The sequence below is a fragment of the Pongo pygmaeus genome, chromosome 1, assembly GCF_028885625.2.
Source record: "Pongo pygmaeus isolate AG05252 chromosome 1, NHGRI_mPonPyg2-v2.0_pri, whole genome shotgun sequence".
Classification (NCBI taxonomy): Eukaryota; Metazoa; Chordata; class Mammalia; order Primates; family Hominidae; genus Pongo; species Pongo pygmaeus.
In genome coordinates this window covers 224,612,404-224,625,779 of record NC_072373.2, presented here as the reverse complement: position 1 = coordinate 224,625,779, position 13,376 = coordinate 224,612,404, and the positions used below count along the sequence as shown (strand labels likewise).

Below are 13,376 nucleotides of genomic sequence, written 5' to 3'. Positions count from 1 at the left end.
AAGACCCTCAGTGTGAACCCTGGGCTCCATGCTGCCTGTTCCCCCGACATCTGTCCCCAGCCCAAAGGAGTCCCAGAAGACAGGAGGACAAAGGCAATGACTCCAAATGGATAGGAAATACTTTTATTGCAAAAAGTACTGAAGGTACCCTAAAACCTTAAGCAGGATTCTGGACATGGAAGCCTACATAATAGACAAAAATAAATATGTCAACCTGCCCGACCCTCTGGGGTGAACTGGATGTGGACACTGGAGGGAGGGTGTCCTTTATTACATACGCGTCTCTGAAGTCACATAAATATAAAATACCTTATAGTAGGTCAGCATTAAATACCAGTCACTGTGTTTACATAACTTAATTTGTGCTGTAGACAAAGTTCTGTACATGTAACACGTGGCCATGCCCAGGCGTCCCAGCATCTGTCCTGAAGTCAGTGTAAAGACATTCTTAAGTGGTGGGGACATGACAGCCCAGAACCCACAGCAGAGGGGAACTGGGGAGAGGAAGGGGCCTGACCCTGGATCCCCCAGCTGGTGTCCACAGGCTAGAGGGACCCATTGCTGCAGAGGCTGCTGCCTGCTCTTCCCCATACTTGGTCTTCTAAACCCAAAGACGTGGTCCTGATGGTGGAGACCTGGGTAGGTCCGGAGGACAGACGCAGGAGAGGGCACAATCCCAAGCCCAGCTCTCCTGCACTGGCTCGCGCCACAGCCCTCATCTGAGTGGCCGCCACAGGCCCGGAGTACGGCAGCTGCCAACCACAGCAAAGCCACAAAAAGACTGAAAACAGGAACCCAGAGTTCCACAGGGGCAAGGCCTCACAGACCAGCCAAGCCCGAGATGCCCTGTGCTGGCAGTCATCACACACTCTGGACAGCATGTCCTTCCTTGGGTGCCTAGCTCAGTGCCTGGAACGGTCAGGGATTGAGGGCGTAGCCAACCTTGTATGGCCAAACCCGGCCCTTATGCCCCTGCTGACAAGGGAGACAAGCTGCCCCAATGAACTCCAACCTCTGGGTGGGCTCAGCAGCCCCCCAGGAAGTTAAGTGAGCTACAGGGCAGGAGAGCTCCCTGAGGGAGTCTGCACAGACCAGGAGGGGCCAAAGGGTAGCCCCAAGGGAGCAGAGGGAGGAGGGCAGGAACAGGCCCAGGGCACAGGGCAAGCAACAGTGCCAGAGGGCGCCTGGTCACAGGAAGCCCAGCTGCACATTCCACGCTGCCCACAGGACTCCCAGCCAGGCCCCAGCAGCCCTGGACAGTGCTGGACCCCCATCCCTGGCCTTCCCACCAGCACCTGGTGCACAGCAGGTGCTGGAAGATGACCGTGACCCAAGGGACAAGAGCCGCCATGAACTGTGGCCACACCAGCCAGGGCGTTCTAGGACAAGACTTCCTAACCCGACAGCAATGACATCCACAGTGTATGCACTGGGCTCTTCAGGAGCACGAGGAGCCAGGCAGCCCAGTCAGGTGTCCTGGGACATATTAAGGCAACCAGCCATGCCATCTGGCCAGCACAAGGGACTTAAGTGCAATCTGCTAAGTGACAGTGCTAAGACTGTCTTCCTGCTGAGAACATCTCTACAAGTTAGTTCACTAGAAAAGGCAATAAACATTTGCTTTAATCTTCTTTAACGAGGAAAATGCAGTCTAAACGCCCTCTTCTCTAAAAAGGAGGCAAGGACAAAAACTCAAGCCAAGGCTACTTTGGGTACTTTGAGGGGAAACTGACCACTTCCAAGAGAAAACCAGGGGCTGCCAAGCTGCGGCATTCACCCAGGAGCTCCTGTAGAAAGCTTTGGCAATGGGACTTTTTAGACTTGAAAAATCGAACAAAGCTGGCCCTGTAGAGCTCCTTCTTCTCCCACTTCTTCTAAGGTCAAACTGTAAGCATTTTCAACTTTGGAACCAACCACCAAGGCCACCTCCTGCCCAGGACTTCCTTTAGAAGCAGTGGGACTCCTCATGCGCAGGCCCAGCAAGGGCTCGGGCACCCGCAGCTGTCTGCTTGGCTGGGTGTCAATGACCACCTCCTAGGGCCTCCTGGGAAGGAGCTATGATCTGGCGTTGAAACCTCCCCTGGGATTCTGTCCCAGGCCAGTGAAGGAGAGGGTGAGAGGTGAGGACACAAGAGCCAGTCAGGGGGCGGGAGTGGGGGGCTATGGCTGAGGAGGCCCAGCATCTGATAGGGCCACATCCTCTTCACCCTCCAAGCCCACACCCCTGCTGATGTCCCACTGTTCTGAGTGCAGCCTCTGGAGGGCAGCCCTCTGAGGTGTTTTGATGTACGCCCCTGGCAGGGGCCAGGAGCTAGGGAGGCAGGCTCCCCACACCTCTGGACATGGAATTTGGGACCCCACTTCAGCCTGTCTGCCTGGTCCGCTGCTCCAGGTTCAGGCCATCCTCAGCCTCACGGGAGGACCCCTTCTCCCTTCACGCGTCCCTCCCAAGTCGTCGTCCTCTCCCAAGGTGGGATCAAGTAGGTGCAGATGACAGCGACAGGAGGGGTGTGCACCGCGTGGGTGAGCTGTGATCCGCAGGGTGGGGGTGACCTCCAAGACCCAGAAACATGTGCCGGCAGGAAAGTGGCTCTTCCTCAACTGCGGGGAGGGCGTTCCCGACGGCCTCTGATTCAGGCTCTCAAGGCACAGAAACCTTCCAGGTAATGGATCCTGGGCTGGCTCCGCCACCCAAGAGCCTGTGCTCCTCCTGTGAGCCCAACCTGTCCTTGTGCACAAAAGAGTGGGGCACTGCCCCGCAGAGGTGCCAGTTACCTGCACCGAGGCCCGTGCCGGGCCAGACCGGGGCTAGTGCAGCTCATCAGGGTCCCGCGGTGGCCGGGGTCGGCCCGGGTGCATGTCATTGCTGCCACTGTTCAACTCGAAGCCACGCCCACCCGAGAAGGTCTGGGGCATGAACTGGCGGAAGATGCTGACACTGCCATGCCAGAAGGTGGGTTCTGGGAGCCGCCCCACCACGCTCCACGCGCGAGTCTCTGGGTCATAGGCCTCTACCACGTCCGAGAGTTCAAATGTATTGTCGTATCCCCCAGAGACATACAGCTTTCCCCCAAGGACGGCCAGGCTGCCCCCCACGTGTACCTGTGGGCCAAAGGGATGAGCGAGTGGAGGTAAGAGGAGAGGGTGGGGCAGGGCCCCACCTGGGAAACCACTGGAGACAAGGCATGCCCTGTCAGCACCCCAGAGGGGTGGCCTTGGCTCTCTCAGAAAGCAAGAGAGGCTAACCCCTTTCCAACACCCTGCCTAGGAGAACAGGCCTCCCCAGGGGCAGCTGGGCCTTCCCTATGGTGATGAGGGTGCCCGCTGCAGTGCCAGGCCTCCCCACGTGCAGGTCGTGCCGAGCAGCGCTTCCTACGTTCTCTCTCAGAATCTCTGCAGTGGCCCTCCGGGCTGAGCAGTGCTGTTCTCCCCATGTTACAGATGGGAAAACTGAGGCTTGCATGGCTGACAGTGGCAGAGCTGGGCTCCGAACCGCGAGGCTGGATGATTCCTTCCATCTTTCCCAAATTCACTATGACTATGTGCAGCTTACTGCGGGGAAATAGAAAGCTGGGTCTCTTAAACGCAAGCACATTAAGCTGTGATGTAAGCTGGGAGGCTAGATGTCACGGAGTGTAGGTTTGGAAATGTTAACAGACAGGAAAGAAGGCTGTAGGCAATATGATGTGTACCTCAGACTAACACTGCTCACATGGCCAAATGGCACTGAAGCCTCCCTGTCCCATCACTGTCACGCTGGGCACCCCTCTTCTCAACAAGCCCAGAGAGAACGGGTGGACCCTGGTTGTCCTATTCAGAACACACAGCAAGTGCTCAACAGAAGTATGCCCACAGTGGGCTGGGCATGGTGGCTCACGCCTGTAATCCCAGCACTTTGGGAGGCTGAGGCAGGTGGATCACAAGGTCAGGAGATCCAGACCATCCTGGTGAACACAGTGAAATCCTGTCTCTACTAAAAATACAAAACAAAATTAGCTGGGCGTGGTGGCGGGCGCCTGTAGTCCCAGCTACTCGGGAGGTTGAGGCGGGAGAATGGCGTAAACCTGGGAGATGGAGCTTGCAGTGAGCCGAGATCACGCCACTGCACTCCAGCCTGGGCGACAGAGCGAGACTCCGTCTAAAAAAAAAAAAAGTATTCCCACACTGACTTCCTCAGGAACCAGCTGGGCGTGGTGGTTCACGCCTATAATCCCAGCACTTTGGGAGGCTGAGACAGGAGGGTCACTTGAGGCCAGGAGTGTGAGACCAGCATGGGTAACACAGCAAGACCCTGTCTCTACAAAAATTTTAAGAATATCCTTTTGTATCTACATATGAGAAAAAAAATTACTGGGAGTTGTGGCACATGCCTGTAGTCTCAGCTCTTCAGGAAGGTGCGGTGGGAGGACTGCAAGTCCAGGAGGTGGAGGCTGCGGTGATCCATGACTGTACCACTGCACTCCAGCCTGGGTGACAGAGCAAGACCCTGTCTCAAAAATAAAAAAGGTAGGTCACAGACCTCATGCTGACTCTGCTCCGGCCACACTGGCTGCTGGTGTATCCAAGAACACGCCAGGGTGCCCTGCTGCAGGGCCTCTGTTCCTGCCGTCCGTCTCTGGAACAGGTGGCCCCAGATGACAGTATGCCTTGCTCCCTCACTTCCTTCTGCTCTCTGGCTCACAGCAGATACTCAATAAACACTGCTCAAATGCGTGCTAGGCTGTGTGATCCTGGGATATTACTTAACGTCTGTGTCTCAGTGAGCCTCAAGTGCAAAATAAGGGTAAGAGCAGCCTTCTATTGAGATGAGACCCACCCATCATGGCTGTGGATCCCAAACACTCATCACGATGACACTTGGGTTGCACAATCAGGACCAGCCTATGCTTCCAATGCTGGCCCGCCTGAAAATTTACCTGATTCATGGACGGGATCTTGTCCCATTCGTTCCTCGTCGGGTTGTACACGTCCACCTCGGCGGAGTCATCCCTGTGGAGGGGGCAGCAGGAGGATAACTGCTCAGAGCGAGGAGGAAGTGCACACATGCAGGGCTGGAGCGGAGTCCTCCCCTGGGTCACTGACTCCTCCAGTGACCTGGATCTTTCTGATGCCATCCAGCAGCACCCTTGCCAGGTAGGCTCCATCCCCAGCTCTTAGGAGCCAATTTCAGCCCCCTGTGCCCACTCAGCCAGGGCTCCAGGGCCAGGACCCTCACTCCCAAACCTGAAGATCAGGTTTTTGAGTACTTGAAGCCCATTCAGTGCCTCCCCATCACCCAGTACCAAGGTGGCTGTCCCCCACCCCCTAAGCCTACAGTAGCTCCCTTCAGATCTTAAAAAAGGCTCCTTGTTCCACTGTGCATCCCCACAGGCTCTGGAACACTCCCTGCCACTGTCCCCAATATCACTGTGAGCCCCCAACCCTGTCCTGTTCACTACTATGTCGAAGTGCCCCTCACTTTGGGATCAAGACCCTTCAACTTCATCTGACACCCTTTATATCCCAACAGTAAAAGGCTCAAAGGCACAGCCTTGAAAAGCAAAGATGCAGGCCAGGCACTGTGGCTCACGTCTGTAATGCAGCACTTTGGGAGGCCAAGGCTGGTGGAGTGCCTGAGGTCAGGAGTTCGAGACCAGTCTGGCCAACACGGTGAAACCCCGTCTCTACTGAAAATACAAAAATTAGCCAGGTGTGGTGGCATGTGCCTGTAATACCAGCTGCTCGGGAGGCTGAGGTAGGAAAATTGCTTGAACCCGGGTGGCTGAGGCAGGAGAATTGCTTGAACCCGGGAGGCGGAGATTACAGTGAGCCAAGAGCGTGCTATTGCACTCCAGCCTGGGAGACATAGTGAGTGAGACTTCGTCTCAAAAACAAAAACAAAAAAGAAACACAAAGACACAAGACAAACAACAGTAGTTGTGAACCTGACACTGCGGCACAAAACCAGCCACAGACAATGCATAGACACGAGCCTGGCTGTGTGCCAAGAAAACTTTGTGCACGGACAGACATTTACATCTCGTCTAACTTGAAATGTTATTCTTGTCTTGATTTTTTGCCCCCAATCATTTCAAAATGTCAAAGTCACCCTCAGTTTGTGGGCCCTATGGTGGCGGTGATGATGATGATGATTAAACCCTGGAACCTGCTAGGCTGCCCTCTCTTTCCCCAGCAGAGACTTGCAAACCACAGCCCAGAGGCTGGACAGAGCTCTCTGGCATTCCCAGAGGGGGAAACTGTACCCCAGCCAAGGAGCCATCTGGTACCAGAACCAAGGGGAGGGGGGCCCAGGTCATTTGTGGGTCACATGGACAACGGCTGAGGCTGTGGCCTCCCTGAGAATGGCACGTCCTGCCTAGGCACAAGCTGCCCAAAGACAGGTGGTGTTCTGGGCAGAGGAGTATGTGGCTCTTGAAGAGCCAAAGTACACAGACAAGGTGACACTGGGACAAATACCCCAGGGGGACCAGCCCCAAGCAGGGCCCCTGCATGCTTAGCCTTCTCTCTCGGGCTCAAGCAGCCTCCACTCAGGCTGAGCCTGGGCGCCCCTCCTCTGTCCTCAGGCACAGGTCACATTGGTAAGATGAACGGATGCAGCCTTTCCAGAGCACTGCCTCCTCCCACACGTGCAAGTGGCTTAGGAAACCCCTGTAAAGGCTAGCAGTGGGTAGGGGTGGGGGGCAGACCCTCATGCTTCCCTATGGGAAGGTTAACCCAGCAGGCAGACCTCCCTGGGGCACATCTTCACATCTTGCTCTAGGACAGATCGGGGAGGGGAGGGGAACTCTCAAAGGCACTGGGCCTGGAACCACTGCCTAGGGGCCGAAAGGAAGGTTCTGGCGCTCTGATAAGTTGTATTTATAGCCATCTCCACCCCCTCTTTGAAGACACCTTCACAACTTGGGGGAGGGAGAGCTGGGCAAAGGGTCAGATGATGTTTTATAACGGGACCAGAGCTGGCTGAGATTCCAGGGCTTTCTCAGAGCAAGACCGTTGGTTCTGGGCACGTGGTGGTGCCCAGCTACTTGCATGACAAGCAACGCCACCCCTGTTCTTCTTGGTGCTCACTCCAAAAGCCTGGTAAGGAGTCTCCTGTCTGGGGGGACGGTGGGGCAGACGCCAAGGCCAGGGCAGCTCTGGCAGTGCGAGGCAGGGGGCCGAGGAGCAGGGAGCTGACATCCCCCAAGCTCCCCGTTCAAAGCCCCAGAACGAAAGGGCACAGTGGGGACTGTCATTCAGTTCCTCCCCTTCCCTCCTGGACCCAGAGCTTCAGGCAGGCTCTAGGCTGGGAGGGAGCAGCAGGATATGTGAACAAGCAGCGGAGTACAGCAGGCAGGGGCTGCCCCGCGCCATCATTGATGCCCAGCAACCAGCCGGAGGCAGCATTTGGCTGTGACCAGATAGGTCATCAAGGCCAGCAGATACACGATGACCCACAGGCTGCCTGTCTCCGCTCCGTGCTGCCCAGGCTACAGCCTGCTCTTGCTGGAAGAGCCCAACTCCACCACCTGTGAAATCGTGTAAGAAAGCCTGGGGTTTTCCTTAAACCCAAAGGAATGGAACAAGCACTCCGGGCTCCGAAAGACCAGGCCTGGCTGGGTGTGGGGGCTCACGCCTACAATCCCAGCACTCTGGGAGGCCGGAAATGTGGGACGATTGTTTGAGGCTAGGAATTTGGGACCAGCCGGGGCAATACAGCGAGACCCTGTCTCTACAAAAAGTTAAAATGAGCCAGGTGTGGTGGCTCATGTCTATAATCCCAGCACTTTGGAAGGCTGAGGCAGCTGGATCACATGAGGTCAGGAGTTCTAGACCAGCCTGACCAACATGGAGAAACCCTGTCTCTACTAAAAACACAAAAATTAGCCAGGCATGGTGGCGCATGCCTGTAATCCCAGCTCCTTGGCAGGCTGAGGCAGGAGAATGGCTTGAACTCGGGAGACAGGTTGCAGTGAGCCAAGATCGCGCCACTGTACTCCAGCTTGGGCAACAAAAGCGAAACTCTTCTCTTAAAAAAAACAAAAAAACACACAAAAAAACAAAAAACAGGCCGGCGCAGTGGCTCACTCCTGTAATCCCAGCACTTTGGGAGGCCAAGGCGGACCGATCATGAGGTCAGGAGATCAAGACCACCCTGGCTAACACGCTGAAACCCCGTCTCTACAAAAAATACAAAAAAATTAGCCAGGCATGGTGGCGGGCGCCTGTAGTCCCAGCTACCCTGGAGGCTGAGGCAGGAGAATGGCAAGAACCCGGGAGGCGGAGCTTGCAGTGAGCTGAGATTGCGCCACTGCACTCCAGCCTGGGCGACAGAGCAAGACTCCGTCTCAAAAAAAAAAAACAAAAAAAACCCCAAAGAGACAGACCCAGCCTCCGACCCCAGCTAGGCCTCAGTTTCTCATCTGTGGAAAAGGGAGAACAGCCATGATGCGTGCTTAGGACAGGGTCTGGTAAGAGACACCAAACACACAGTGGGGCTCGGCACCTGGAACTCACCTGACAAAGTACATGAGTCCATTTAGAGTCACGGTCTTGGGGGCGAAGGACCAGGGCGGGAGCTGGCCGCAGTCCACCAGCGACCACAAGTCGGTGTCCGGGTCGTAGCACTGCATCACCATGGTCTCCTTGCCGGCCAGGGAGCCGATGGCATAGAGCCGGCCGCGGCACGCGGTGGTGGAGCAGTTGTCCATGGGGTAGGTCATGGGCTGCAGGGCCTCCCAGGAGTCGGTGGTGTGGTCATAGCGCTCGGTGCTGTCGGCGGCCACCACGTACAGCAGTCCGTCCAGCACAGAGGAGCTGTGGTACTCGCGGGCCTTCAGCATGGGCGCCACCTCCGCCCACTCGTTCACGCTCGAGTTGTACCTCCACACGCAATCGTACAGCCGGGAGCCATCGGACCCACCTGCCAGGACGCGTGACAGGCAGGTGATCAGCCCACTCAGGTGAGTCACCCACCTGCACCCTCCCGAACTTCCGCGAGGGCCTCTCCCTTGGAAGGAATTCACATCACTGGGCTTCACCCCAGACGCACATTCTCTCCCCAAAGCCCAGGCCACATGCTGTGGCTAAGGCAAAGCACACGCTGACCACTGCCCAGTGAGATGACTGCTGCCAAGCCTCTACCAAACAAAGGTCCTGAGTGCACTGCTGAAGAATCCAGCAGCCTCCTCTGGACACCGCCCCCCAGCCATGCATATACCTCAGCAGACCAGAGCCCCGGGCCTCGGGACAGTTCTGGGGAGCCACAGAGCTTGTCAGTAGGGCGCACGAGGACTTGCTCACTAACTCCTAGGCTTCCTGGGCACCCTCCAAGCAAGGTACTGCCAGGACAAGATGAGCGGAAACCCACTTCCTGCTGTAAGCAAGAGACCTAACGCTACACCGCGAGGCCACTTCTCGATTCTGGTGCAGGTTACAAAGCTGTGTTTGGTTTAGAAAAATCCATGAAGCTGTGTAAGTATAATATATATATATATATTCTTCTGCCTGTATTATTATTATTATTATTTTTTGAGGCAGAGTCTTGCTGTGTCACCCAGGCTGGAGTGCAGTGGCATGATCTCAGCTTACTGCAACTTCCACCTCCTGGGCTCAAGCAGTCCTCCCACCTCAGCCTCCTGAGTGGCTGGGACAACAGGCACACGCCGCCACACCCGGCTAATTTTTGTATTTTTTGTACAGACGGGGTTTCGCCATGTTGTCCAGGCTGGTCTTGAACTCCTGAGCTGAAGAGATCCACCCACCTTGATATCTCAAAGTGCTGGGATTACAAAGAGCAACTGCGCCTGGCCCTGTATTTTTAATTTCAATAAAAGCTAAGAATAAAAAGTGGTACTGGCTGTAATCATAAATTACACCAGGTCTATTAGAAATCCCAGGACATGAAGGGACCCCAAGCACCCTGGGGCTGTACCCCTTGGCCTCCCAGGCTGGCGTCACAGGACACAGCGGACAAGACATTCTGTTCCACAGCCCTGAGCTCTAAAGGGAGAAGAGCAAGTTCTTGTTCTTAGGAAGTGAGCTCTGCCGGCCTCCTCCCTTCCATGGAGCTGTGTGAAAGGCAGCTGAAAGGAATGAACCAGCCACCTGCCTAAACCCAAGGGATTAACTACTCTGCTGGGACATTTATGGAAGGGTGTGCAGAAAGCTGGGGCCAGTCTGGCCAGTTCTGGGAAGAAATTCTCTGCTCAAAGCCACTGGTCAGACTTTCAGGAGAGGGGAGGGACACGGTCCCCAATCAACTTGGGGACAACCTTGGATTGGAAAGAGGCAGATTCTGGCAGAATCCAGCAGAGGCTGGACTCAGAGCAGCAGGCTGAGGAAGCTGTGGCAACAGAATCCAGCAACTGTCCCACCTGACACCTCAGAGCCCCACTGGAACTCGGAGCACGTCCCAGAGTGGGCTCTCTCGCGAACATGCAAGGCTGGGCACAGCAGCTGTGACATCCCAGTCCCCACCTCCTTGCCTGATAACCGCCTCACATGCCTGCTTGGTGGGTTCTTTCCTTATATAGCAGTCACAGAGACCGCCCTTCCTCACCCCGGCAAAGGAGGTAGCCTCGTGTTTGAACTGGGATTTATCTTTAATAAAAACCGTAGAAGCCCAAACTCAGGCGGACTGGGACCCGCCTACCATGACTCGGCAGTGTTTTGGGGTTTGGGCCAAGTAACTGGAAGAAAACCTCTTAACATGTGACCATGTTTACAGTCTCTGGGGAGTTCAGCCTAAACACCATGTGACACAGAGCCTAGGTGCAAGCCCCAGGGAACCTTGTCACCGGGTGACAAAGAGTGAGTCAGGGGGCCCGGTGTGGCTCAGCAGGGAGGGAGAAATTCCCCGGCTTGTGGGGAACAGATGCCTCACCGGGCGTCGGCCTCCTGCCCGTCCCTGAATTCCTTAACGAGAAAAAGAAAGCACCCATTGTGCGGGGTGAATGCCCCAGTATCTTCCAACCAAGTGGGGAGGCACCTCCGGGGCACGGAGTTGGCTTAGCCTGGCAGCCCCGGCCGCACAGAGCACAGAGACCCACAAGCAGCTACTTGTCCCAGCTCACACAAGGCGCCCTTCTTCAAGGTTGAAAGTATCGCCCAGAGAAATGTAGTCACCAGAGCCCCAACTTGGACTCAGGTGCGGCCCTAGGATTCCAGGCTCTGTGCGTTTCCCCCGCGAGTAGCTCGGCTCCCGTACCGGCGAGGCTCAACCCCAGAGAGCCTGCCCAGCCCCTGGTCCACTCACCCGTCACGTAGATGTCATTGCCCAGCGCCACGATGCTGTAGCCTCCGCCCAGGTGGTCTGGGAACTCGGCCAGGTAGCGCCACTGGCCCGTCTGCGGGTTGTAGCAGTCGACAGTGACCAGCTCGTCACAGTCCTGGTCACAGCCGCCCACGAGCACGAGGATCTCGGCGAGACCGGTGGACGGGCGAGGACGCATTCGGGGGCAGGGTCCGCGGTCGTGGCGGTCGTAGCGCGCCGCCTGGAAGTCGCGCGCCTCGCGCAGCAGGCGCAGGCAGGGTGGGCAGCGCGCCACCAGCGGCTCGGCCTCGACGTGCGCCAACAGGTAGAAGCGGCGCACGAAGGGCAGGCGCACGGCCTCCAGCAGCTGCGGCCAGTGCGCGGCGCGGCGCGGCGGGTCGGCGCGGACCCAGCGCAGCGCCAGCTGGTAGGCGGCCTCCTCCTTGGGCACACACAGCCCGTCGTCCCGCAGGTAGCGCAGCAGGCGCGCCAGTGGCAGCCGCTCCAGCTGCTCGGCGCCCAGCTCGCCCACGTGGCGCAGGATGAACCGCTGCGCCGCGCTCGCCAGCCCCGAGCAGCTGAAGGCCTCAGCGAAGTCCTGCATGTCCAGGCAGTTGGCCAGGTCGAGCTGCTGCTGCAAGAAGGCGCCGCACGCCTCCTTCACGGCCGGAAACTGCAGCAGGTCCGCGGCGCGCAGCAGCGGCTCGGCGTTGTCGCCGCTTACCGCCACGCGGCCAGTGTAGCTGAAGTCCAGCAGCAGCTGCAGCATGTCGGGAGGCACTCCGTGCAGGCGCACCCGTTCGGCGCGGCTCTCGCGCAGCTGCCCCGCGAACATGGCGCGGAAGTAGGGGCTGGCGGCGGCCAGCACCGCGCGGTGCGCCGGGAAGTCGCGCCCGCCCGCCGCCTCCAGGGTCACGTCCAGGAACTTGCGCTCGGCGCGGAGCTGGCTCAGGCCGCGCAGCAGGCTCAGGGCGTGCGCGGGGTCCGAGAAGGGCAGCACGGCCAGGGGCGCCGGTCGCTCCATGACGCCTTCGCTAGGTTGTCGGGGACGCCGCGGCGCGCCAGGCACCGCTGCTATAAATAGGGCGGGGCGCCGCGGCTCTCGAGGGGCGGGATGGGCGGAGAGACGTCTGCACCGCCCCCTTAACCCCTCTGTGCCCGGCGCCACCGCCCCCCGCAAGCGCGGGCTCGCCTGTCCCCCGCGCGGCGCCCGCCCCCGGCTCCGTAGGCTGAGTCACCGCTGTCCGCGGCCGGCTCCCTCCCTCCGCCCTTCTGCGTCTCCCCGCTGACGCCTGGGCCGGGGACAGCGAGTGACAAGTGCCAGCTCCGAGGGCGGCCTCGCCGCGCGCCGGGACCAGGGGCCTCCCGGGGTTGCCCACGACCCACCCGGCCCGGCTGCTGAACCCAACCCGGGAGAGGCGAGCTCGGCCCTGAAACCAAAGCCACCCCTCCTTTCACGCCAGACTTCCCAAGGGAGCCGGCCCAGGTCCCGGGGCGGCTGGGTACAATGGCTTTTTGTTTTGCTTTTGAGTTCCACTAGTTTCAAGGGTTGCTAGTTAACCCCATCACGGGACACATTCAAAGGATAGGCTTTTTACCATTCTGGACCAAAGCAAGAACGCGTATAAAGTTTTTCGGTGACGTTTTTTTCTTGGCGCATTTATAAGCGACCCGGGGCCAGATTCCAGGAGTCTGCCCCACTCCTGTGTTCCTGCAGGAGCTTCTGACTCAACCACACTTAAGTCGGCTTTAGGCGCAGTTGTAGTTTCCGAGCCTGCGGCGCAGCTGCGGGCTCCCGGGCCTCCCTGAAGCAGCTGCTCGGACTCCACGAGAGGGTAACTGGGTCAGATAGGAGTCCGCCTTGAAACTAGGAGATGACGCCACTAAGCACAGTCCCGCCGTCACCTGTACTGTGGTGGGGAATGGTGAAAGAAGGAATCGCCCTTATTTTAGTTCTGATAGCGACAGCACCACTTTGAATGTCACTTGTAGGGGAAAAAGAGCCCTCCCTTGGAAGCCATTTTTTCCTCAGTGGAAGGTAGGCTTTGCTCAATTTTAGAAAAGACCCCTATTTCACCACCAGGACTGCTGCTTTGCAGAGGACACTTGGGTTTGTGCTGTTTTCCAGCCCCCCTACACCGGT

The 13,376-nt window shown here is 57.7% G+C and overlaps 1 protein-coding gene across 1 annotated transcript; it reads right to left on the bottom strand.

The window, feature by feature from the left end:
- Positions 1–107: 107 nt before the first annotated feature.
- On the bottom strand, positions 108–12,327 carry KLHL21 (kelch like family member 21). The gene is made up of 4 exons (XM_054441401.2): positions 11,237–12,327; positions 8,497–8,902; positions 4,917–4,989; positions 108–3,102 (listed from the first exon to the last, which is right to left on the bottom strand). Exons 1-4 carry the CDS (start codon positions 12,255–12,257, stop codon positions 2,809–2,811), a joined length of 1,794 nt encoding a protein of 597 aa, XP_054297376.1. The 5' UTR covers positions 12,258–12,327; the 3' UTR covers positions 108–2,808.
- Between the last annotated feature and the right edge of the window lie 1,049 nt (positions 12,328–13,376).

Excerpts from the sequence above, each read along its gene's own strand:
- KLHL21 (XM_054441401.2), bottom strand. The coding sequence starts at position 12,257 with ATGGAGCGACCGGCGCCCCTGGCCGTGCTGCCCTTCTCGGACCCCGCG. Across the intron at positions 8,903-11,236 it reads CAATGACATCTACGTGACGG|GTGGGTCCGATGGCTCCCGG; the intron begins GTGAGTGGACCA and ends GCGTCCTGGCAG. Across the intron at positions 3,103-4,916 it reads AGATCCCGTCCATGAATCAG|GTACACGTGGGGGGCAGCCT; the intron begins GTAAATTTTCAG and ends TTTGGCCCACAG.